Source organism: Thamnophis sirtalis, unplaced genomic scaffold (genome assembly GCF_051295495.1).
Source record: "Thamnophis sirtalis isolate CommonGarterSnake01/CBP01778 unplaced genomic scaffold, rThaSir2_p1.2 scaffold_6, whole genome shotgun sequence".
NCBI lineage: Eukaryota > Metazoa > Chordata > Lepidosauria > Squamata > Natricidae > Thamnophis > Thamnophis sirtalis.
In genome coordinates this window covers 36,702,463-36,728,528 of record NW_028261386.1, presented here as the reverse complement: position 1 = coordinate 36,728,528, position 26,066 = coordinate 36,702,463, and the positions used below count along the sequence as shown (strand labels likewise).

General features: G+C 36.1%; 1 protein-coding gene across 6 annotated transcripts in view; it reads left to right on the top strand.

The window, feature by feature from the left end:
• Window positions 1-26,066, top strand: part of SLC8A1 (solute carrier family 8 member A1) — a 276,480-nt gene that overhangs the window by 224,927 nt on the left and 25,487 nt on the right. For 3 of the 6 annotated variants that reach the window (XM_087717609.1, XM_087717612.1, XM_087717610.1), the window contains exons 3-8: window positions 7,311-7,417; window positions 11,705-11,725; window positions 13,760-13,777; window positions 16,032-16,046; window positions 18,169-18,237; window positions 23,799-23,929. In XM_087717609.1, coding sequence (XP_087573735.1) covers window positions 7,311-7,417; window positions 11,705-11,725; window positions 13,760-13,777; window positions 16,032-16,046; window positions 18,169-18,237; window positions 23,799-23,929 — 361 coding nt within the window. Of the gene's footprint in view, window positions 1-7,310; window positions 7,418-8,374; window positions 8,479-11,704; window positions 11,726-13,759; window positions 13,778-16,031; window positions 16,047-18,168; window positions 18,238-23,798; window positions 23,930-26,066 lie in introns of all 6 variants that reach the window. The other 3 variants (XM_087717613.1, XM_087717615.1, XM_087717614.1) reach the window with 3 other exon arrangements.

The window sequence follows — 26,066 nt, the reverse complement described above, 5'->3', positions numbered from 1 at the left end:
ATGTAATGGAATAATCTGTGTAAACCCTGATTGGCAATGCTTCTGCTCATTTGTCCTATAGAGGCTCATAATTCTGTATATATAGAAATGATAATCTCAGTATAGTAGAGTAAAGACGCACCTTGTTTTCTTGCTTTGAACAAAAAGTGCAAATGAAATAAGCTCTCCAGCATTAACTGCTTCCTGTCACAGCCACTTCATCTCATCTGGTTCAGCTTTCAATTATTAGATCTAACAGATGCCTAACAACTTGTTACAATTTAGACACTGGATAAATACACTGATAGCCTCATCCACATCTGGTTATATTGATCAGATTGTCTTGACTTGAGAGGATACCCCACTCCCAAGGGGAAAAAAGAGAGTAGAAAATAATTCCCTTAATAGTTGTTTTGGAAATTTATATTGACTTACCAATTTGTTTGTCCAGCATGCCAATCTTTGTGATTTGGTTTAGCAAATAATAAAAATATAGTCTATCCATAAATAAAAAATAGAGCAATGGCCAAAAAAGGAGTTTCTTTCATCTTGGTTCTTGCTATTCCATGTTTTTGTGAATTCATCACTTAATGCATAGGCTATTAATTTAAAATTATTGGACTCAGTGAAAAGGATTGATCTTCATCTTTGCAACACAAGATAGCTATGATCCTGCGAGTAAAAATAAGAAAAGAAACTGTCAGAAGCATCATGATCTTATGTTGTTTCCATTCTCAGCAAATTTAATTCCAATATGTGAATTCAGAAAACACATTAGCACATTTGCTGGAGGCTGCATGGATAAAATTGAATGAATGAATGAGTAAATAAATAAAAAAACAAACAAATTTCTTTTTGTGGTTAGGCAAGTTTATGGCCTAGCATGTAGTAAGAATGTGCTCACTAAATTGAATTTTAGGTCAGATTTATATGCATTACCATCATATAGTAGAGTAGAGAAACAAGTATTTTGTTCATGAAGTGAACAACAGACAGCTTCTTCTATAAAAGCAATGTGAAGTAAAAATGTATTTAAAATATTCATAAATTGTTTTTCTGTTCCCTGAACCTTTGTCATGATAATTTAAACACAATACAGATATGAATTCTAAGAAATTCAAAATAAACCATTGCTTAAAATAAACTCAAACAATATTGAAATTCACCAAAGGCCATCAAAATCCTAACAAAACAAACAACTTTTCCCATTCAATTAAAACTCAGCAGGAATGAATCAACTTGGCCTTCCTCTGCTGTAAATTACATATTGTAGTCAAAATGTTGACACAGAAAATTTCTTGATTTCTTTCTCATCTAACTTCTTTTAGGAAATGCAACTGAGCTTTTAAGGATAAAATAGAGGGAGCTTCATATATTAATCTCAATAATAAAGAATTAAGTATCTATTATGACTTTCCTTTTTAAATTTGAAGAACAAAGCTGGTGATCTCTATGGAGGTTCTCAGTCATCCAGGTCATGGTTGTCCCAAAGGTGCTTTTTTTAAGAGGCAACTGGATTTTCTGATTTTTCTTTGAAGAGGTTTCACTTCTCATTTGAGAAGCAAAATATCTTCAAAGAAAAACCATTAAGTCCAGTTGCCTCTTGAAAAAAACATCTTTGGGACAAAGCTGGTGATAGTGGTTGAAAAAACACTGCACAGCTATAAAGAGAACCCTAATCTTTTCACTCACTATCTGCTCTGTTTTCAATGGCATAGGGGAAAATATCTGAATGATGGACTGTTTTGTATGAAGCAGTATGCAGCTAAATCCTCTTTTATACCATTACACAAATTCTCAAATGGAAAGTCTAATTTCCTATAATGTTTAGTACAGTTCCGTTTGGTTCTAGTCAGATGAGTTTTTGAAGCACCATCAACATCTACAAGAACTTTTGAGTCAAAAGAGGATATCCAACTATTCCAAAAGAAATGAATCAAGGATCTCTCTATCTCTCCCCCGCCCCTCCAAAATCCCGGCTTGTTCAATTTAGTGCTTTCTAAATATATTTTGTGATCATTTCCAGCCACTGTGGCTATGTTGTTTGATATATCATGAGAATTGCTGTCCACCAAATCTGGAAATCAATGGGTTAAGAAAGATTGTACAAGACCATCTCAAATAATGACACTGAAAAATTATGGCGGAATATTATGTTGGCTTTCGAGGCAAGCCACTGTCACAAATATTTTGTACTGAGGTACTATTGGTAGCTTCATAATGATAATGGAAGAAGAATATTACACATTTTGTACTTTCCTATAAAAACATCATTTTATGGTCTGGAAAAAGTATGAGACAATGGTAGCTTAGTTTTTCTCTTATTGTTCCTAATTAACAATATGCAGTTGCCTGGAAACAAAATTCAGTAACGTGCTTGGTGTATGTGGATTGTGGATAATAGGATGTTCTTTCCCCAATACTTCTTTTCCTCTGAATATAGCTGCATTTTGTCATTTCTGTCAAGAAGATATGTCATCTTTGATTGTACATCAGTATATGTGCATGTTGTGTACTTCTCAGTTTTTTAATAAAATAATAGCATGCACCAACTGTAGAATTCTTGCACAGTTAATTATGATGTTAAAAATAAAATTAATTAGCAAATTACAAAATAAAATATTTATTAATAAGATCTGTAATACTTTGTAATATTATCTCACTGGCTAGTTATAATGAGATATTAAAGCATTTTTTCAAACTTTTATTAATTTTATTTTCCTAAATTTTCACAGTAGGAATATTTTCAGTCCAGGATTAGGGTTAGAATTGTCCTATTTTTTTTAAAGACTATAAGATCACAATGTTGCTGCTTATTCTTCTCCTCCTGTGGATACTGCTTGTTCAGATTATAACAAAAAACAGCAATGCAAAAAGAAAACTCTTTCCTGGACTTTCCAACATGACTTGGAATTGTCAGGCATCGAAACTTTCCAAACATCTAATCTACCACTGATCTATAGTCTTTTTCCATAAGCACTTACCAGAAGAACCATTAAAAAATTAGTTATAGATTTGTCGTCAAACATCATCTAAAATTCTTCCCACCAAATCCCTTTGAAGAAAAGGATAGTATTTGATTTAGGCAAAATAGTGTTGTATGTATTCTGACTAGCTGTCAGTAATTCTTTGAAGAATTCCACTGGAGACACAAATATCAAATTGTACATCTGATTAAGAGAGACAAGTAATAGATGCACCCTACAGATTCTTATCAGTATTTAATAATCCACACAGACTCAGACAATGAGAAGGTTGTGGAGGAACATGGGCCAGTCCTGGAGTCTGGAGAAGGCTCTGATGAGTGCTCTGTATCTGAGGCAGAGATGGGGCCAGGGCCGTCCCACAATTAGAGTCGGAGATCAGTGGTACAGAACATCGGGAGCCTGTTCCCAATGTGTGCATGCGCAGAACTGCCAGAAGAAGATAACAGTTAAGGAACAAGAGCCAACTCAGGAGTAAAGGCACAGGTGGACAGTGGACAGTGAATGGCCCCTCCCATAAGGTATAAAGAGGAGCAAAAGGAGTGGAGTTTGCAAGAGACAATTTGTTCATTTAATTAGTGTGAAGATTTGTTTGTGATTCTCAGAGACTCCTTGCCAAGTATTTTCTTGTACAGTGTTGCGTTTGGAAAATGTCGTCCTGGCAGCTCTTCCAGCCTTATAAGGCCTGTGGTTGTAAATTCATCCTTGAAAGACTGTTTGCCCCGACTTTACTGAGGTGAATGAAAGGAATTCACATTAGCTTAATAAAAAGGTTTTTGTCGAGACAAAGAGTCTGCTTCCTGATTTTGTGAAGTCTAAATCAAAACACCTATTTCTACTTCTCACTCCATAAACTGCCTCTAGTTCAGAAATTAGATCAAGCAACTCTAATGATTTAATGATGACTGAAATCTTCCCTGGATGAAAAGGAATCAAATTAATCATTGTTTATGGAGAGGGATGTTTTTCTGCAAATTTTCTTTCTTGCCATTTTCCTGTTGCTAGGAAAAGAAAAATACATCCTTTGGCATTTCCAAGTGTGAAAAGTCCAACTGAGAATACACAGCATTCTATGGATGCTTGTTGAAAAGGATTATCTTTTTATAGGGGACACTTTTAATAGAAAATACTTAATGCCCAAATTTCGTAGATAGATGTGATATCATCCATCTGTTCTTTTGTGCAGTTTTACTTAATATTATGGGTCCACCTACTTAAATACATCCTAGCCTAGCTTCAGGAGTTTAGAAACAGCAGCTTTTATTTACTTCAGCTTCCAGTTGTCTTTTGTAGTTTGATGAATTTTATCAAGCAAGGTCACTAACATCTATCATTTGCAATAACTCTCAGGCTGGGCTAAGCTGTTCCATTGCTGTGTGTTACCACAACATGGAAATCAGTGCAAAGTGTATTTGTAACAAAACAAAACTGAAAACTAGCATTCCTGGTTCAAAGGAGTGTTCAGGAGTGATTCTAAAGTATTAACAAGACAAACATAGAAAGCTGCCTTATACCAAATCACTCCATTGGTTTGTATAACTCACTGCTATTTATATTGTCTTTGAATACTTTTAGAAGGTCTCAAATAAGATATTTTCACATTATGATAGGATTTTCTGTATAAAAAAATATGTGTTACATCACTGTGCAGTGCCTCTTTCCCTAGAACAAGTAAGAAGGTAGAACCTGAAAGAGATAATAGAAGATAAGTGTACATTCTTCGGTAGTCCAAACTGAATTATAAGTTTTAAATATCATTATGTTGAAATCAGATTACATATATCAGCAATCCTCTTCTCCTCTACCACACTGTTTTTGGGTAATCACCCAAATTTACCTGGGATTGTTTTATATCAAAAGATGTAAATCCCATTTTCACAATGTATTTATAAGCGTTCATCTGGCTTCACCCACATATGTAAGCATATTCGTATGTATGCAATTTAGAAGTTAATAGCTAAATAGACTGAAATTGGAATGATGAAATACCATGTCATGTTGGTCTGAAAGAAATTAGTAATATACACACTTTGGAATGTTGCCAAATAACGCCATGGCATGATCCACAGTAGCTTGGCAAATGGGGGGGGGGGGGGGGAAGACCCTGGTATATATAAAGTCCAAAGTTCTGTGTAAGTGACAGAACAGTTGATGAATGGACAAAACTGATTGATTTGAGGGAATTGAATTTGAACATTGAAATACTCTGTGTGTGTGTGTGTGTGTGTGTGTGTGTGTGTGTGTGTGTGCGCGCGCCCGCATGCATTTTCAAATGAAATGTCTTGTTTTCCATTCTTGTTTTTTTAAAGGTATTTGGTTTTCTAACTTATTAATGATACTGCTTTTTGTTTCCCGTAAAATCAATTTAATGACTTAACATGTTAAACCTTTGCAATTTCAACATGATGTACAAATCTAGCAAATAAACCTAGTTTTCTCAAGGAACAAAGATAACTTTTCATCTGTGGTGTGTTTACGGGTTTTATTTTTCCCAACCTTAGCAAATGTATTAAAATTGAAGAACCATTCACTATCATTTCTCTTCAGCACTGCTCACTGTATATATTTTAATTTTCTTAGGGATATACATTACAATCCAAGGTAGTAATGGCTAAGACATGCAGCTCCATATACAAACTTTTCTGTTTCTCTAAACTTTTCAAATATTAAATATAAACAACAGATATTAAATCTGCAGGTAGTAGCAGTCTTAGTTATGGGGCATATAATAACAGGTGTCTTTCTGCACCCTCATGTACAATATTTGAATGTGAAGTGTCAGAACTGATTTGTTTAGACTAAAAGAATCACATTTACACATGTAGAATCCAAGACAAATAGCATTTCAACCAGTAAATAAAATCAGATGCAAATAAATTGGATGTAGTATTGCATAAGGCCACAAAAATAAAAAATATATAACTCAGAAAATAAACAAAAGATATTTCATAGCTGCAAGAAGCTAATTCTAATTAGAAAAGCTGTAGGTAAAGGAATGGGACCAAATGGGTGTTGAGGGAGGAGGACAGATAAGGCTTTTAGTAAAGGTTGGTATCCTGTAAGATAGCTTTGGATCTGTAGGCTCTTCTACTGCTCTGTTGGTCTTGTTGAGAAGTCAAGTTTGAAGACTGTCATTCTTCTATATGGTTCCAGACACTAAAGATCCTTTGGTCTTTTACCATAAAGGGTAAAACTCAGCTTCCTTTTCAGCACTGGTTTTCTTCTGGTTTTCCTTCATTGGTTCAACTGCCTGTATGTTTGCATGTATTTCTGTGTTTACCAGAATTTTGTATCTAGTTACCTGGGAGTAATTCCATTCATAACTGGGGGATTTACTTCTAAGAAAAGATAACACCGCATTTTGGGACAGGTGTACACTCTCATGAGCACTTACATGATTGGGAGACTCATGGAAATCAAATTCCAACCTCTTAAGTGGATATCTTTGGGCATGCAGGCACTTGGTTTGCTTCCAGCAAATAGGTTGTAGAGCTGTCAGGCAAAGCCTAACTATTCAATATTATTTCCAACATAACACATTTTAATCTAAAAAGAAAAATAATAAAAGTAATATATTCCTAATAAAATGCTCTGTAAGAAGAGACATTTGTGCAGTAAATGTCTGCCTGGAAGCATCTTTGGTTGAAGCAAGGATCTCAAGTTACCTAAAATGCTTTTAGATGAGCATTTTGAATCTTAGTTGCTCTCCCTTTTAAATAAAAAACTAGCAATTAACTTGATATAATTATACAATTAATCAGAAAATATGGGACATATTTCTATAACTAGAAAGTTGAAAAAGCTAATAGTTTGCGATATAAAGATATTACAGGATGGTTTATTTTATTTATTGATAATAGAGCAGCACAGATTTAAAGTTCTTGCCCTATAGTTTAATTATCACTATGAAGATATAGGTTAGCATTGGCTATCAGGGTTAGATTATTTTAAATAACGTAATAGCCATTTTTGTTCTTAAAGCAACTAGAAATCTCTAATACCATTCTAAGATTTTCATCAATGTACAATTCTCAAACCAAGTCAGTTAAATTGGCTTTTGACTAACTTGACCAACTTATTGTGTCAACATGTCCTAGGATGAAAGAACAAACAATATTCTTGCAGACTTGATTACATTATTCATGCAAATGTAGTTGTGGTGTTAGGCAATTTTGTAAACATTATCATAGAAAAATTTTATCTTAGGTTCACGGCATTGTAAAATATACTTTAATTTCTGTGATTTTTTTCCTTTCCTCTTACAGCTTTGTCCTTTCTGTATATTTGCTGTCTTCCCATTTTCTTCTTCCTCCCTTATTCTCGAATCTCTATTCTTCTCTGTTGCAGCAAAATGATATCTATCAAAGTAATTGATGATGAGGAGTATGAGAAAAACAAGACCTTCTACGTTGAAATTTGGGAGCCCCGCCTGGTGGAGATGAGTGAAAAGAAAGGTGGGGGATCGGCTATATGGGGCTGAGCCCTACCTGTATGCACCTGTCTTGATCACTCATAGATGCCTGGCACATCCCAATTCATAGATTGTCAAAACACACATTCCCATTATCTATGTAAAAGGGCAGAGAGCTGAGTCACTGACCAGAAGTGTCATTGTTAGGGTACCCTAAATTCCATTAGCTGTCAAATTTAGGCATAGTTTTAGCCAGAGAGGAATCTAATTAAAGCGTCATACTCTCTGTCATACAAGACTATCATTATCTAATCTACATTTTTACATTGCTAATTTGAACTAATTTGTTTGCTTTTGACTCAGTGCCATGTAGTGGAAAGAAAACTACATGAGATGCTCAGAATCAAATTGTTCTTTTACAGAGTAACCTTTGGCAAGTAAGGTTAGATCCTTCTTTTTGTCTTCATTCAAAGGAGGCCACGCATGCATTGAGTATGGGAGAGATAGGTATGCTTTCAGGTGCTGTGATGCCTTCAAATATACTACAGGCAAAGTCTGCCTCTCGGTTTGATGCCCACAATGACCACGTATTCATTGTTCATAAAATGCCTGCCTGAAGAAGAGTGTCTCTCATATGAGGTTACTTCATAAAATAATTGTAATAAAATATGTTCATTAGCTATTGAGATACAGTGAATAGGATTGAAGCAAATGAACAGTCAAAAGCAAATCTTTCAAAGCAATTTAACAATGCCACGCTTGCTTTTCATGCCCGTAGCAATACAGTTCCAGTATTAAATTCTTTAGGATGTACTTAACTATGTCAACCACCAGAGGCTTTCTGCTCTCTTACATACATAAAAATAAGGATGTGTGGGTCAGAGTCCCTCCCATTATCATCACCATCAACCACCATCTCAGCTGGGTCAAACTTAAAAGCATGTGTGTGCGTGTGTGTAACACCAACCATTTGTTTTGCCTTTGTCTTGTGTTCCCACAGGAAATACATTACCCTTAGAATACTTGACCGTGAGGAATATGAGAAAGAGTGCAGTTTCTTCCTTGTGCTTGAGGAACCAATATGGATACGAAGAAGAATGAAAGGTGTGAGAGTAAACCCAGGCACCTTACAAGAAACTGGGACCATTCCCTGTGTGTGTCTCCCTCCTCTCACAACTTTCTTACTCAGCTTCCACTTAATGTGTCATGACCTCTGTCAAGCTTGGCAGCTTTAATTTTGCATCTATCTCTTTCTCTTTTTTAAAACAATAATTCTTGATAATTATTATGATCCACTTAAATGTACCATGTAAATTATTTATATAATACATCCTGTGATATGGATGCAATAAAATCCAAATATTATGACCACTGCAGTTTTGTTTCTCAAAGGGCAGATTCTTTAGCGTCCTTTTAATTATTCACCCAAATTATCTCATTGGCAAACAATAGGCTAAAATATCCATGCATAATGAAATAATTGTATCATATGCTATCCTCAGTAGACTTGTACCTTTATTACAGGTTTGTGCATCTATAAGTCTGTTCCAGTCCCCTCTCAAGGATATTTCCTCATTAAATATTTAGGGTTTTTCCTAAAAATATAAATTTCTCCTAATATTCTAGAAATAAAGAGAATTCAATGCAATTAAAAATAATACAAACAAAGAAATTGCACAGCAATTTAATATTATTAAGGTGTTGATTTTATTTATCTGAAGCACTCCTAGTCTACATTTCAATTGTAAAGTCTCCCAGAGGATTTTATAGATCAATCAAACCATATGTTGAATATGTTTGATTCCAAGGCTCTTTTCCCCCCTCCCCAATTTTCTCCATGTTCTTGAGGTTAATGAATTCTTACTCAATTTTTCATTGCTGCTCAGTGTTAACAGACGAAATATAGAACCCAACTCAAAACAAATTTTGATATGGAGCCTAGATACATTGTGTAGTTTAACAGAAGTTGCATGATGGTCCTCTCAGAACAGGCCATGGTGGAAAGGAGAGTAATGATTGATGTACCAACAGATGTATTTATCTTTAACTTATATCATTTGATATTGTATTTTAAATATTCTCTTTCCTCATTGTCCATTCCTTGAGAACTGCAACTCACTATACATTTGATGCAGATATCCTGAAAACACTTAACACTTAATGTGAGTATGTAAGGTAGATGTATAAATTTATTTTCATTCTTTGCCCACTTAGCTAAGGACAGAAGCCAACTGAATGCCTGATACCTTAACTTGTGGGTAGATAAAAATAGTGAAATAGGTATTTCCATTCAATCTGTATTACAGTATTACAAGGAAGACTATGCCACAAGTATGCCCCAGTGTATATATTGATGTGCAACGTAGTTTTCTCATCAAGTGTAGTTCATTCAAAGAAACCTATGTAACTGTAACTGGATCTCTTCTCATAAAGTTTTTTTAATGAAAATATTATTCAGCGTAATAAGCTCTAGAGATAAATACAATGAGCAAAATGTAGATTTAAATAATGTTGAGTTTGGTTGCTGAACAAACATTTAATGCTAAGAACAAAAAACAAAGTGCTAACTGCTCCCAAAATATCCCTTTCATATTTTGCAAGAAATAAATTTCTTCTTTTAAAAATCATATTTTAAATGAATAAAAACAGAAGTTATATTGCTTTGGCTAAGGAAAATGGCTATCCTAAAGAATTGGGCTTGCAGTTTCCAGATTAAATGGAATCATTGATGCTGAAAATTCAATAGGCTCTCTGTAGAAAATGTATCTTAAATTATGGAATAGATCTCCCTCTAATACTTTGAAAAGCATCCAGGAGATCTACAATGAGCTTTCTTGAGCAGGAATCATCTCTGTCTTACTCACAAGACAACATGATATTTGAAAGACTTGAAGGCTAAAAGATTTAATCCAGCCTTATTTTTGAAAAGCTTCTTTTCCTGTCATATTATAATGCCAAACAGAGTCACACTTGATTAAGAAAATAGCTATGTTTTATAAAGTTAGGATGTTCATAAAAACATGTTCCGCCTAGAAGCTTCTTTCTTCCAACTGCAAATACAGAATCATTGATATGAAACATGGTTGGATGATTATTTTTCTTTCAAATAACTGAGATCATTTTAAGAGCGGGATCTCTGTTTTGAAATAAATATATTCATCCAACTTTTGTTCCTGCTCAAATAGGTCCTACATATTAGTTCAAATTTTTGCTAAATCAATTGACCAGAGGTAACACTAAAATAAAAGAAATGATTACGTGTGGTCTTTTCCCAGCTTGCCTCCAGATATATTGGGCTGTGACACTCCCAACCTTCCAGGTATAGTTGCAGATGGTAGCTGCACATTATATCTGGAGGGCAGTACACTGAAGCTGGTGTAACCATTGGAAAGAAATTCTCAATTTCAACTGTCCTGAGAGCACCACATTTTCATATGTAAGTGACTGTATTTGAAAAACTGGAATGATTAAGTGCTTAGAGTGAATAGTGCAGTTTAGTTTGAAATATTTGCTTGTCATCCAGGGATGCTTTCAAGCATATTAGAGAATATATTTTCAGCCTTTTTCTCTAACCAAAGCAAAAGACAAGAGCAAGCATCAATCAAAATACTTACCTAATTTCACATTCTAATTACATTCCTAGTGCAACCTTCCAACTATAGCTGTGTCCTTAGGCAGAAGCCTCTGCCTTCTGTACTAAAGCTACCAAATCTACGCTTCAAAAATCCAGACCATTAAATGGCAGCAAATCACTATGGAGAAGCCTACCTAGTTCTACTTAATTTGGATTTTTCAACCCACATATAGTAGCTCTGTTCATCACAGCTAAAATGTTCCCCTTGTTAATGCAAGATGCACCCTTGTGCCAGGAAAGGATCAAGGCACATATAGAGCATTATAATTCCAGGCATAGGAATGACTTGATTGCCCTTTTTTTAAAGAACAAAAAAGCAAATGCTCACACATATCCATTGTGACATATTATTTCCTCAATCTCTGGCAGAGCTGTCAATGAAGCAAAATTAAGATATTTACATATATCCAAGAATATGATCTAAAAGTTGGGAACTTTGATTGAATTAAAGATTTGTCTGTTACACAAAACGGAACAGTGCATTTAATATTTTCCCACAATTTCACAGCTTATTCCCATGAAACTTGTCTTTTCCATTTTTTCTCATGCTATTTTTCTTTATAGTAATGGTATCCCGCAGCTTTGCATATCTGCACTTTCTGGCCTCCTGGATATGAAGCTTTTCTGTGGATGTCTTCTTTACTTTCATTGCTCATTTTTTTCTTCTGTATTTGTCCTTCTGTGTCTTCTCCACAGCCCTGTTGTTGAATGAGCTTGGTAAGCACTGCATTTCTTGCATTTCTTTTCCATATGGGGGAATCAGTCAATGTATTTTATGTGAATTATTTTTTCAATTTATTTCATGCTTTATTTTTCTCAAAAGATTCAAGGAAGCTGTCCCCCTAATTAAAAACAATTTGTCAGTCATTGAATGTCAATTTGTGCTTAAATTCATTCTCCACATATACTGGCTTGAAAATGATCCTTCAGATTCAATGTGCCTTTGATCGAAATCAAGGTAGGAAAGAACTAATAAAAAATAGAAGATACTACATGATATTTGACCATAGGTTCTTACCCCCGAAGCTTGTTACTAAATTAAATTAATCAGGTCAAGATTCACATTGTATTCAGTCTTTCTTTTGGTACATTAATGAACAGCAAATATCTTTTTTTGTCTTACGGTTTGCAGCATGACATAATAGGTTCCTTTTTAAGCATTCCCTTTAAAATTGCTTTCGCCAGCTTAGTGTCAATATTTTGGACTACAACTTCCATGCTCATTAACCAAATATCCTTGTTATCCATGGCTATGTTGCAATCCTTGATGGCACTAGAGGGCCACTTTAAGCAATAACAATTTCCTTATGTTTTTTTTTTCCAAGTAAAAGTCATTTCGGCATGTCTTTGGGACCTGCTATATAAATAGCTCAAAAGAAAATTACTTTTTTTTATGATCAAACAGTTATTTGTTTTGGTAAATGAAAATGAGAAATTCTGATCTCTTTGGGATATTTGCAACTGGACCTCAAGTATTTTCACATCCTAAATTTCATTTTTCAGAAACAATTTGGTCTTCTTAGACAACCTCATAAAGGACACACATTTATCATGAAGTGTAATGTGTTTCTATATTCAGCCAAAATAAATGAAACTTGACAAAAACAGCTCTCATCCATCCCTGTGTCATTCACATAGGAGATTTCTGCGCAATACTGCCTATCTTCATAAATAAACTTTCAACACATTGAGACAAAGGATAAACCAGGTTTTATTTGGAAATTTAGGCTCATTCAGTGTGTACAACTTTCTTATACCAGCCTTCAGTTACATATAAAATCAATAGCCATAAATCCATTTGGCCGGCAATTACAAGACAACCTGGCCAACACAAAATGGACAGGTACAGTTGAGAAAGGCAATCTTACAAGCCTAGCACAGTCAGGATATTTTCCTGAGTTTATGTATCATGGCCCTGTTCTTTTACTGTATTGGAGTCAAATCACGTATTCGTTCTCTTGAGACAGAACAACAAAAGTAGGCCTCAGACATGCATCGCCATCCCAGAAGGAGCTGATTCATACAGTTGAATGGACATTATGACAACTGAATGTGAAGGAATCAAGAAAGTAAGGCATAATGCTCTAGGAAAAATGGAATATGTAACAGATGGTATATTATTAAATGTTAACTTCAGATCATATGGAGGTTTTTAGACATATTCTATATTTTATCCCCACTGTCTGAGATCCTTTTTATTTTGAAATCTCAGGACAAGCTTCTGCACCCAACATCCTCTAGGTATACTGGATTGTAGCATCACTTCCAACCAGGACACTGGCTGCAGGAGATGTGAACTGCTATCTAACACATTTGGAGGGTATCAGACTGATCTTGGAATTCGATCTGGGATCTTTTGCATAACGAATATGAACTTTTAAAACAAGGAAACATTTTCCAAATGCAATATATTTGTGTTTCAAATTTGATGAGTATAGTCTCAACACATTTGAAGAAAAACAAGTTAGAGAAGATTATTCTCTTAATTTCGAATGTTGCCTTTCACTATATGTTTCAACCAATTATGATCGACAGGGTATGGCTTCCTATTTTTCATTTGATGTTCATATTTGAGAAATTTAGATAATCTTTTAATTGGCAAGACATACAGATAAACATACACTCCGATGATATTCCTATTAGAAAATATGTAATTCATATTAAGAGCAAAGCTTCAAAGATCTAAGTAATGCATGATGCAACAATATATTAATTTCCTTTCTTTTTCTCTCTGTTTTGGCATTCCTTTAGGTGGCTTCACAATTACAGGTATGGATTTTCAATTATCTTTCTGCTCAATGATACAAAGTTTTATGTAGATGATCTTTTTTTTACTATTATACCTAGCTATCAATTATTTGCTAGCAATCCATAGGGGCCCCCAAAACTAGTGTTGTGTAATGGTCAAAATGTTGGGCTTCAACCAAAGAAACTTAAATTTAAGCCTACTTTCAGCTATCAAAGCTCAATGAGTGACTTTGGGCTAGTCACTCTTATACCTCACAGTATTGTTGGGGGGCGGAGGGGAAGAATTGAGGGAATACCATGAACTTACTAACTGTCTCGTGTAGCAGACATTTGAAGTTATGACAGTGCTTAAAAAATGTTGTCTTACAATCTTCGTAATTGTAACCATTGCAACATGCCACAATCATATGATCACCATTCACATGCTTCACAGCTAGTATGCACTTTCACTTGTACAGTAGCAAACAGAGTTAATATAGAAGGTGGAAGTAAAATCATAATTTTCAGTCACATGATTTTTTTCACTAAGCAGCCACATTGCTTCTCTTAGCAACTGAAGGGAAAATAAGGTTGTGAGCCCCACTGTTGTCAAGTTATTTTTCAGCTCAGCATACATGTTGCTGATCTAACTTGTAGTCACTAAGCAAAGGCTACCTGTATTTTACTTTGTACTTTTCATGCAATAATGAGATATACACCAAACAAATATAAAATTTAAAAAAGCAGCTAGCAATCAAAGTTGAGAGAATTGTTGCCCCCATTGCTTTATCTATGGGCTTTGGATGGGCTTCTAGTTGGCCACTATTTATAAAACACAGAAAAAATAGAATAGAATAGAATAGAATAGAATAGAATAGAATAGAATAGAATAACTTTATCATCACTTTGAATGTACACTAATATAAAATGAAATTTCGTTGCATACAGCTCTCAAAAGGTCATCGCCTCCAATATACACTATATAAAAATGACAAAATAAATAAATGCAAAATTATTCATATATCCACATATATTACATGACACAGAGAAACAACACAGTCTAATTCAGATGTATATATGTACATGATGAGAAAAATGAATCTTTCAACTTTACCGGAGGGATGGCATAGGGAACGAACCTGTTACAGAATCTGGTAGTCCTGCTAGAAATACTTTGAAATATCCTCCCAGAGGGAAGCAACAGAAACAACTGGGACTCTGTTCCAGTTAATCTCCGACCTTTCAAAGATTAATATATAGGAAGATTTCCAAAACTGTTGCAATTCTTCTCTTTGGGGGCCCAAGTGAAAATTTTCAGACTAGAGTTAATCAACTCTATTATTACTCTACTATCACCCTTTACAAAAAGTTAAAAGATGTATTTTGTAACCTCAGACAAACCTATCTATGACATAGGAAGAAAGCTGAGCTAGCCCACCAAGGACTCCTATTATGAGAGTCCTATTAAAATGTATGAGGACGTGTTCATTTCCTTGGAGGTTGCATAAAACAGTCTCCTTATTACTTTTTGTGTTTTGGACAAAATGTTATAATATTCTGCATTTCAATCTACTTAGCTTTAAAATGTTATGAGCTTTTATTTTGGATAAAATAAAGAATATATAACTGATGATAGGATTGGAGTGGATCTTGCATACCTGGCTTCAGAAGCATCACAGGTCCTTTCTTAATTCTAAAAGAAAGCAAAAAAGCTTTTATAGATCAGAAATATACAGCCATCATATTAAAGCTATAGTGCCATGATGGCAAACCTATAGCATGCGTGCCACAGGTAGCACATGGAGTCATATCTGAGGGCACACGAGGTGTTGACCTATGTCAGCTCAAGCGCACATGTGTGCACTGGCCAGCTGATTTTCAGGCTTCCGGTGGGCAGTGGGAGGCCATTTTTGCCCTCCCCAGACTCCAGGAAAGATTCTGAAGCCTGGGGAGGGTAAAAACGGGGCCCACCAGAAGTCGGGAAATGTGCCTCCAGAGGGCTTGGGGGGGGCAGAGGAGACTGTTTTCCCCATTCCTAGGCTCCAAGAAAGCAATGCACGCATGCATAGGGGGCAGCGGGGGGGGCACATGCACATCCGCAGATGGGCACAAAGCGGAGGGGCATTTAATTATGGGTTTGGGCACATGCACATTCTTTTGGCACCCGAGGGGAAAAAGGTTTGCCATCACTGCTATAGTGGATGTAGATTCAACCAACAGATATATTGGAAGCTGTCATTCTACATTATGTTTGTTAACATCTTGGCTTATTCTTGTCATTGCTTTTATAATGAAGAGAAATATTTGAATGGTAAGACATCTTGATTTCTTTCATATACACATTCTAACTAACTAGCACTTTTTTGATTATGAGTTCATTTTTGCAAACCTAACCTCACATGTTTTGTGCTAATAACCTTATTTCAAAAAAACACACAATTATTTTCTGAAACTTACTTGAAGGCTTAACTTGAGAAACTAGATGATGATGTGTTTTAAGATACTTCCAATCTGTTGACAACAAGCCTCCAAATATTACAACCAACAAAATTTCTAAGATTTATTCAAAGTGCTTGGTACCAAATTATCTTCAGCTGTATGTTTCATTACATTTTATTTTTTAGAAAACCTATTCAAAGTTAAATCATCCATATTTCTTTTGCCAATGTTTTAAATAAATAAAATAAAAATCGAACTATTCTGCTGCAACATGTACTCATCACAGCTGTAGGAAAATTTAAATGCAAGACACAGAAATAGACCATCTGAAACTTCCTATGTTCCAGAAGACAGAAAACATATACAAACCCCTAGCCTGACTTTGGGCCAATCACTCTCTGTCAGCCCAAACCACTTCACAATGTTGTTGTAGTTGTAGGGGAAAAAGAGTATGGAGTTAGGTATGTTCACCACCTTGAGTTATTTATAAAAATAATAAAGGCAGGAAAAATAAATAAATAAATCCTTTGCTTTTTCCTAGAAATTGTTATGCAGATGAAGCGGAGAAAGCAAAACTGGATATACCTTTAAAAGGATGGAATAAAAGTATGAATAGATACTTAAATAGCAATATCAGCTGCCCAGCTAGTGCCTGGAATAAATTGTAATTCATCTTATATCTTATGTGCCATTGACAAAGCACTTAATTCTAATAGGGGTAAATGATAAATTGCTGTTGAATTCTATTGCGTGGATGCTCAGGGACTCCATACTCAACTAGGCTGAGCACTGAATTAATGATAACTTTTCTGTAAAAAGTTTGCTGATGCAACTAATTGTGATGCAGAGAAAATATGCAAATATAGGAGGAAAAAAATCATCAAATATCTACTTTGTCTTCTCTTGAGACCAAGAGGGGAGAAAGTTTGCAATATCCAGTAACAGTCATTTTTGTCCAAAATATACTGTCCAAAATATATTCATATGAATATTGAATGAAATGAATATTGTTATGAAAAATCTTTTTTACCAAATGATAATTGAAAACCAATTATATGTGCAGAGAAGATTATCAGAACTATTAAGACACACATATGTTGGTTTGGAAATATCAAATCTAATATAGGTTGAACACATATTCTCTCAAACTGCGCTGCAACCAATTTGACTTCTTTTTGAGTTTCTGTCACCATCTTTTCTAGAATTTTAACTCTCAGCACTAACAGCTTTATTCTTATCATTGAAGGAGCCTTACTTTCCCATCACTATACTTCTACTGTTTTGGGCAGTAAAGACATTTTTTACATCCTCTTCATTTTTACAAGGACTGCTGAAACATTTAACAGATAGCAAGGGTTCTTGACATGTCACACCAAGCCCTCAAAGGTTTTGGCTTAGCAACATAGGCACTCATTCACGAGTGGGCATAGTGAAAGAGTCCTGTGTAAAAACAGGAATCGGGTTTTATCCATCTGAAGAACAAAGTATTTAGTAAAGTAAAATCAAATCAAGTCTATTTTCTGATTCTTTAAGATACAAAGAGTATGTCAGAATACCATGTTCACATGCCATAGATTTCATAACCAATTGTAGTTGGGAACTCATTGGGAGATTACTAATCAGAAGGTGACCATTGAAAGATTGGGAAAAAAATCTAGTACCTCATTCTTTGTTTATGAAAATATTAGAAGGCAAAAAATGTGTAACTTGCAGTCTTCTGTATGGTAAATGATTCCAATTCCCATTATCCTGATTTGCCATGCTAGTTGTCTCAGATAGAAGTTTGAGTTCCATAGCATGAGTTATTTCACAGATTTTCCAGAACGTCTGTAGTGAGCATTTATACTTGTCATAACCCTGAGTGAAGTAGAAATTACAACTCACTATCTTGTAGATTTCTCACATTTAACAGACTCTAACTCCACAAAGTATTAAAACCACTATTGAAACCCAGTTCAGCCCATTGACATTAATTATTTTTGCCATTTTGTCAGGCAAGCCTGTCTTCAGGAAAGTTCATGCTAGAGACCATCCCCTTCCTTCTACTGTAATCAACATTCAAGGTATTCCAGTGTGCTAGGCTCCCAGTCCAACAGATGATGTGAAAACCAATAACTCGCATGCATTGGTGTGGGATACAGGGAATGTGTATTTAATGTGAGAAAGAAAATAGCACTTAGACTTATATACCACTTTACAGTGCTTTACAGCCTTCTCTAAGTGGTTTACAGAGTCAGCATATTGCTCCCAACAATTTGGGTCCTCATTTTACCCACCTTGGAAAGATGGAAAGCTGAGTCAACCTTGAGCCTGGTGAGATTTGAACTGCCAAACTGCTGGTAGTCAGCTGAAATAGCCTGAAGTTCTGCACTCTAACCACTGCACCACCATGGCTCATAGGTGGAATTTGGTTTATTTTATTATGTCTTTGACCAAAAGAAAATACAGTCTTCCCCATTAATTATAGCCCATTTCAGTGGACAAAATAAGAGTCTCTTTCTTTCAGATTTCCTTTGCACATTGTTCTATCCTAGGTAATCTTCCAACATGGATACAAGATCCCTTTACTAGATCCCTTTCAGTTGGGTTTCAGGCCTGGTTACTCCACCAAAACATTCCTCTATCCTAGTGCTTCTTGACCTCTCAGCGGCCTTTGATACCATCGACCATAGTATCCTTCTGCGACGACTGGGAGAGGTGGGAGTGGGAGGCACCATTTTACGGTGGTTCTCCTCTTACCTCTTGGACAGGTCGCAGTCGGTGTTGTTTGGAGGACAGAAGTCGACCCCTAGGCCCCTAAAGTATGGGGTGCCTCAGGGCTCAGTCCTGTCCCCCCTCCTATTTAACATCTACATGAAGCCGTTGGGCGAGATCATTCGTCGGCACGGGATTAAATACCACCAATATGTGGACGAAACCCAGTTGTATCTGTCTGCCCCGTGCCAACTCAGCGAAGCAGTAGAAGTGATGTGCCAGTGCCTGGAGGCTGTCAGGGTCTGGATGGGAGTAAACAAGCTGGCACTCAATCCAGACAAGACCAAGTGGCTATTGATGTTGCCCCCTAAAAATGGTCTAGATATTCCATCTCTCAGCCTGGGGGGCAAAATTCCTCACCCCTCAGAGAGGGCCCACAACTTGGGTGTCCTCCTGGATCCTCAGCTGACATTAGAATACCATTTGTCGGCTGTGACCAGGAGGGCTTTTGCCCAGGTTCGCCTGATGCACCAGTTGTGGCCCTACCTGGACCGGGAGGCACTTCAAATGGTCACTCATGCTCTCGTCACCTCTAGGCTTGATTACTGTAATGCGCTTTACTTGGGGCTGCCCCTGAAGAGTGTTCGGAGACTACAATTGGTTCAGAATGGGGCCGCGTGAGCGATATCGGGTGTACCTAAATACACCCATGTTACACCTATCCTCTGCGAGCTGCACTGGCTTCCCATCGGTCTCCGAACACGCTTCAAGGTGCTGGTTGTTACCTTTAAAGCCCTACATGGCTTGGAACCTGGATATCTACGGGACCGCCTCCTGCCACATACCTCCCAACGACCCATAAGATCTCACAGGCTGGGCCTCCTTCGGGTACTGTCGACCGGGCAATGCGGTTGGCGACTACTCAGGGGAGGTCTTTCTCTATAGCTGCCCCGGCCCTGTGGAATGATCTACCCGCAGAGATCCGGACCCTTCCCACTCTCTCGGCCTTCCGGAAAGCCATTAAAATCTGGCTGTTCCGGCAGGCCTGGGGCTGTTGACCCCAAAATACGGTCCAGCCCCATTTAGAACGGAGTGCATGGTGTGCTGTTTTTAAATTATCTTTTTTTTCTCTATATTTTTATTTTTTGATTTATTTCTGTACTGTAAGCCGCCCGGAGTCCTACGGGATTGAGCGGCATATAAATGTTATTAAACTTGCAAACTTGCAAACAAGATGTGAAACATGAAATACCTTTTTCTTATAGTAGTTCTTATCAAGCTTTAAACCGGCCTTGTCCAAAGGAGTTTGCTGCTTTTGTCAGTCTGCCCCATCCTTTGCTCACCCATAGATGCTATTGCTTGAAGCTATCTAGCCAAGTGAACAGATATCCATTATTCAAATCTTCCATAACAATAAGAGAACAATAGAGTCAAGGATTCTCCTTCCATACCAGCCTTCTCATGTACCAGAGTTTCTTGACCAGTTTTAAAATTATTCTTTATCTATGTTCAAAATTAAACATTGTGATGGGGGGGTGCTTCAGTAACTCAATAACTTATTATAGCTGATGATAGAGATAAAAGCTTTTGCTGTATCTATGCTGGATCCGTCTGCCAAGCTTTGTCCTGTGCAAAAAATCAGTTTTGACCATTCAGTCTCATGGAACCTCTCCCTTATTGTCTCTCACTAGAACATCTGGTGCATTCACTTTCAACAAAACAAAAATCAGATTGTTTCCACCCACCTATCCTCCCCTCCATTAGCATTGTCTTGGATACATTCAAATTAACAGATTACTTCTCATAGTTTTTAAGCACCAATCAAGTAGTATTAGCACCTTCCAAATTCACTTTTATCACAAAACAAAAGGGGAATGAGAAGGAGAGGAAAATAAAATTCAAGGGTTTGGTTTTAAGCAAAGAATTAAATTCCTTCCCAGCAAGAGGGACGGTACACTCAAAGATATGAATAGAGTTGCCAGATGTCCCTTTCTAAGAGTTGAAAGGAAGGGGCTCCTTTATTAGACTTATTTATATCAACTAGATATAAATAACAGCTAGAACTAGAAATATAAGAGAAGCTCCTTAAAGCCCTAAAGTAACATTATTACCCAGCCAAAGAAGTAATTAAAATTCCTTCCTGTTGATACTTAGATGTAGCAATAAGAGACTTTTCTGAAATATAGGAGCCCTAAACATGTGTTATTATAATACTTCATATAGTATTATACACTGTGATTAACAGTGCAATTAACCAGATAGTGAAAACAGATTGCCAGTTATCAAGCTTTTACTGATTAAAAATGCTATAAATTTCAATTTAACTTTGTATTAAGTCAATCAGTTGCTGACGTTCAGCTGGACAAATATATTATAGAACATACAGGCAATTGAATTCCACAGATTACGGTACAAAATAAATATACGTATTCCTTCTTTGTTTATCCCATCCCTGTAGATTCCCATTGCCCCAAAATAATCTTGACCAAATGTTACTATAGGTTCCTATCTACTCTTATTTATATTTGCTCATCTCTGGCAAAGTCCATGACTGTGCTACTGGTTGTATGATCTTTATAGATATTGGATGGTCTGTCTCATGTAACCCAATTCTCTCCATATGTGTGTTTCGATCTGTTAAAAATTGTGGAATCCTCTGATGAGCTTGTTAAGAGACAGCCAGATATTGTGTGCTTTCAATTTGTCAATAAAACAGAATAGAGATTTGAAGAGGGGGAGCATTGAGTAAAATGTATGAAGCTTAATTATGCTACTTCCAATTATTAGTTCTGCTCAGACATTAAACTTCAGCGATTATTCAGAGGACTTCCAGTTGGCTAATGAATGGAGCCATTTGGGTAATTTTGCCTCTTCCTTTGTGTGTCTCTTTAAAGAAGGATGGAAACCTGTAACCCCAGGAACCCCAGATTCCTTATTTGCAACTACTAGAATCTTAACATACCATTGATTTTTGTCAGAGCAACCATCAAAAGTTAACAATAAACAAAATTTGCTGCCATTATAAAAAATGAAAAAAATGGGAAACTATACTGTAAAACTAAAATAAGTTATTTTTAATCAATATTAGTGTTATTGATTGATATTTATTGATTTATTATATTTTAAATCACCCAGAGTTGCTTTAACAGTAAGAGGGACAGCATAAAAAATTAATAAGAAATAAAAATAAATGATGGAGACCATGGAAAATTCTGGTCCTGTTCTGTAGCATCTACTATATTCTTCATCCCAGCCATTTCCCAAATAATTAAATACTTAGACATGGCTTTTAGCATCCCAAAATCTGCCTGCTCCTTTTCTAAATGCTTCCCTAGAAACTACAAGCTTGTTTTCCAGTTTAAACACAGACAAGGTTTGCTTCACCCTCTCATGCTGTCTGGGAGCTGGGGTAGGTGTTGGTTAGAATAGCAATGAGCCCCCTCACTTTTCGCTTAGATTTTATTGGGCTCTCAATGAAACATAATGCCTGAATATAGGGAACTTTCCATCTTTTTATCAAGTGTGAAAGCATTGCCTTGGGGCCATGAACACAGACAGTTTTACCCACAGAAATTTTAAGAAAACTTTAAAAATTGAAACAGATCCTAGAAGGTCAGCCAGATTTCAGTGGAAAATGTAAATGTATAATTGTGATTCTAGTTACAGAAATATGAAACATCTCTACATGGTAGCAGTATAAAGAGGAGAAGTGGAGCAATCCAGCAGCCAGAATTCATTTTCATGAAGCCCTTCCTTTCCAGGCCTTTTGTTCCAGTCAATAAATGTTATGATATCAGAGCCCACTTGATGATAAAAAATAATATGAAGAGGCATGGATTACATTCCAAGAGAGAAAAGCCATAGGAAGAAAAGAAAGATGGGAGACTTCACCATCTGGCACAGCAACTTACTCATTAGGCTTTACTTTACACACCTAAAGTAATAGTTTGAGATACAACTGAGAAAGGTTCAGGTTAACATGAACACAATATATGTTGTGTTTAATCTCGCCAGGAATATTAAACTCAAATATGATTATGTTGGGTTGAGCCTGATGTCCTCCTCTAAGTCTATCTTCACGTAATCAAGGAAAGGTGTATTATAGAGTGTCCCTTTTGTGTGCAAATCTAAACATGTGTTCTTTTGGGAGGGGACAGGGTTCCTTGCCATATTTGGATAGAAATCTTGATGATCAGTAGAAAGAGATGCCAAAAACTCCTTTCTGCCTTGTCCTGTTATAAAACCTAAGTTATAATTAAGAGGTATTCATCCAAGTATTGCAGCTAAATGGCAATTGTCGGGCAGTCCTAACAGGAAAAAATAGTTCTGTGAACCTGGTAAACATGAGCTGATACTTACCAAAGATATTTCTTTATATTTTTCTTCCGGGTGTGTTATCTGCTTTTGCTTGAACACCACTCAGTCAGATTATTTCAGCAATCTAAAATTCTTGCTCATAGAAATCACTTCGCATCTGTTACAATCATATATTTCATATTTAGACAACCTTTAACTAATAGTAGACATATTTTAAAACAACCACATTGGGTAGTGTATCACATACCTGTGAATCCATAAATAGATATTCCCTTTCTATTTCCCAGTTGCAAAGGGCAGCTCAAAGAGCCACCTGCTAAATTGTGGTTCCCTTAAAAAGCACAAGGGGTGAAAGGAAGCACTCCTTTTGACGTCCAGAGGAGCTGTGAGACATGATATCATTTCCTGATGTTTCCAGGTAAACTATCTGGAGGAGCAAACTCCAATCCTTACAATGCAGGAGGCTGCCCTGATGGTGTGTTCTTGTAACAGTTGTTCGCTTGCTTTTGCCACATTAATGGAGTATGTTGGAGGATAAACAGAAGATGGCTGCAGAAAAGGGAACAGACTCAACCATCCCTCAACTGGTTCTTTTTGTCTTCTTCATCCCCAGAAGAGAACGAAGAGAAGCAGCCTCTGACAGGCAAAGAGGAGGAAGAACGCCGCATTGCTGAAATGGGGCGCCCCATCCTGGGGGAGCACACAAAGCTGGAAGTGATTATTGAAGAGTCCTACGAGTTCAAGGTGTAGTATGTAGACATCTAATGTCATTATTACCATTAATTTAATGTATTTAATTCAGGCACCATCTGACAGCAAACAACTATTACTGTAACTCTATTCTGTATCAGTCCTGGAGTAACCTAGGGTTATATTTTGGTAGAGCATTCTCAGTATGCATCTCCAAAATGTGCCTGTGTAATTAGAATTTTGTTCTAAGAAAATGCAAATTGTGTGAGTCATACAAATTATAGCGTTGAAATATTTGGCTAATTTTTTAATGTTATTATTTATTATGTGTTTATATATTATGTTGCATGTGTTTAAAAAAACAGTAAAGATTTATCCTGTAGGAAATTTTATTTCAATACTTTGCCAACTCACTTATAATAAATATTTTTAACAATTATTATTATTAGAAAGCCATCAAATATTCTTAGGAAGATAAGCCACAGCCACATTCTTTTCTCTATTTCTTTCTTTCTCTTTCATTTCTTTCTCTTCCTAGTGGGAGTTCCAAAAATATTAATAAATCTCCTTATGTATTTCAAGCACATTATGAAAACAACCCCCCCCCTCATTGTAGAAATGAGTTCCAATAAAAAAAATTACACACAATTCTCAGATTGTATAAATGATTTCTGTCAGGTGCAAGAAATCAGGAGATATGGTTCACAAGTACTACAAATTTGTTCTATGCTATCTCAACATAAGAATCTGATCTACTTGTGATCAAGGCAAATCGACTTGGGGGGGGGGCTGGACTTAGGTCTCTTACAGGGCTGTAGAGACTCCAAACTGATGAGGCATCTGATTGTGCCCTCAGGCTCAGCCTTGTCATTTCCTGCTTCTTCAAATAAGAACATTACACACACTTTAAATGTAAAAAAATTATGAACAATAAAGCATAGGTACTTTATCCCTTCCTTTTATTCTATGAATAAAGTGGTTAAGTTTGAGATAATACCTAACTTCTCACCCAATCAACTTTTAAACTAAAGAATACGGTTCCACCACAAAACCGCGCTAGACAAAAACGCGCTCGACGAAAGCGCATACGTGATGTCATCACAGTGCGACGAAAACATCGCGCTGTGATCGATAAATGTAAAATTAAAGCGAAAACCTTACCCTAACCCCCCCAAACCTAACCCTAACCCTAACCCTAAACCTAACCCTTAACCTAACCCTAAACCTAACCCTAAACCTAACCCTTAACCTAACGCTAAACCTAACGCTAACCCTTGACCTAACGCTAAACGTAACCCTAACGCTCTAAACCTAACCCTAACCCTTAACCTAACCCTAACCCTAAACCTAACCCTTACCTTTATGTGAATCGGCTTGCTTTAATTTTATTTTTATTTCAATTTTTAATTTTTTTCGTCGCGCTGTGATGACGTCACGTACGCGCTTTCGTCGAGCGCGCTTTTGTGGACCGCAGTTTTGACGGGTCACGAAAGAATACGAATGCATTAAGCACAATGCCACATTCACTATTTAAAACATAAGCACTATATTATTTACAATTATCATATATTTAAATTTAACTTTGATATTCTTTCATTTGCATCCCCTGAAGATAATTTTAAATTGGATATTAAAATTTTACACCATTCTGCATTAACTAGGTAGAATTTCATTACACAGGAATCACTGACATAGGCAATCCTTTTTTATTTCTTTTTTTTTCATGCAACTTAGCCAAAATATTCTCGTCAATTCCCTTAGAAAGTAATTTTGAATGGCTTCAGGGAACCTCATTGAACTTAAATCATGGTGCAGCTCAAATCAATCATTTGTAAAGAAAATGAGCTATGGATGATTATTGTATATATTTCATATTCAATTTTATAATGTGGGGTGCATTAGGTTAAATGCAAAGTTTTTAACTTTGAAGCATATCTCAGGGTTATTAAACGTATAGAGGATCAGTAAAAGCAGTCCAGTTTAGCTGTAATAAAACAAATACGTCAGTTAAATGCAATTTTCTGAAGTACTAACCTATTTTCAGAGATACATCTATGTGTCAGGAGTTTCTACGTGGCATCTTTTTGATTATTTTTATGTTGCCTTTTTTATCCCCAGTTGAATCACTGGGTTTGCCAATTCAGAGAATAAATAAGTGAACCAATGTTCTGGCCTCCTGTAAAATTACCTT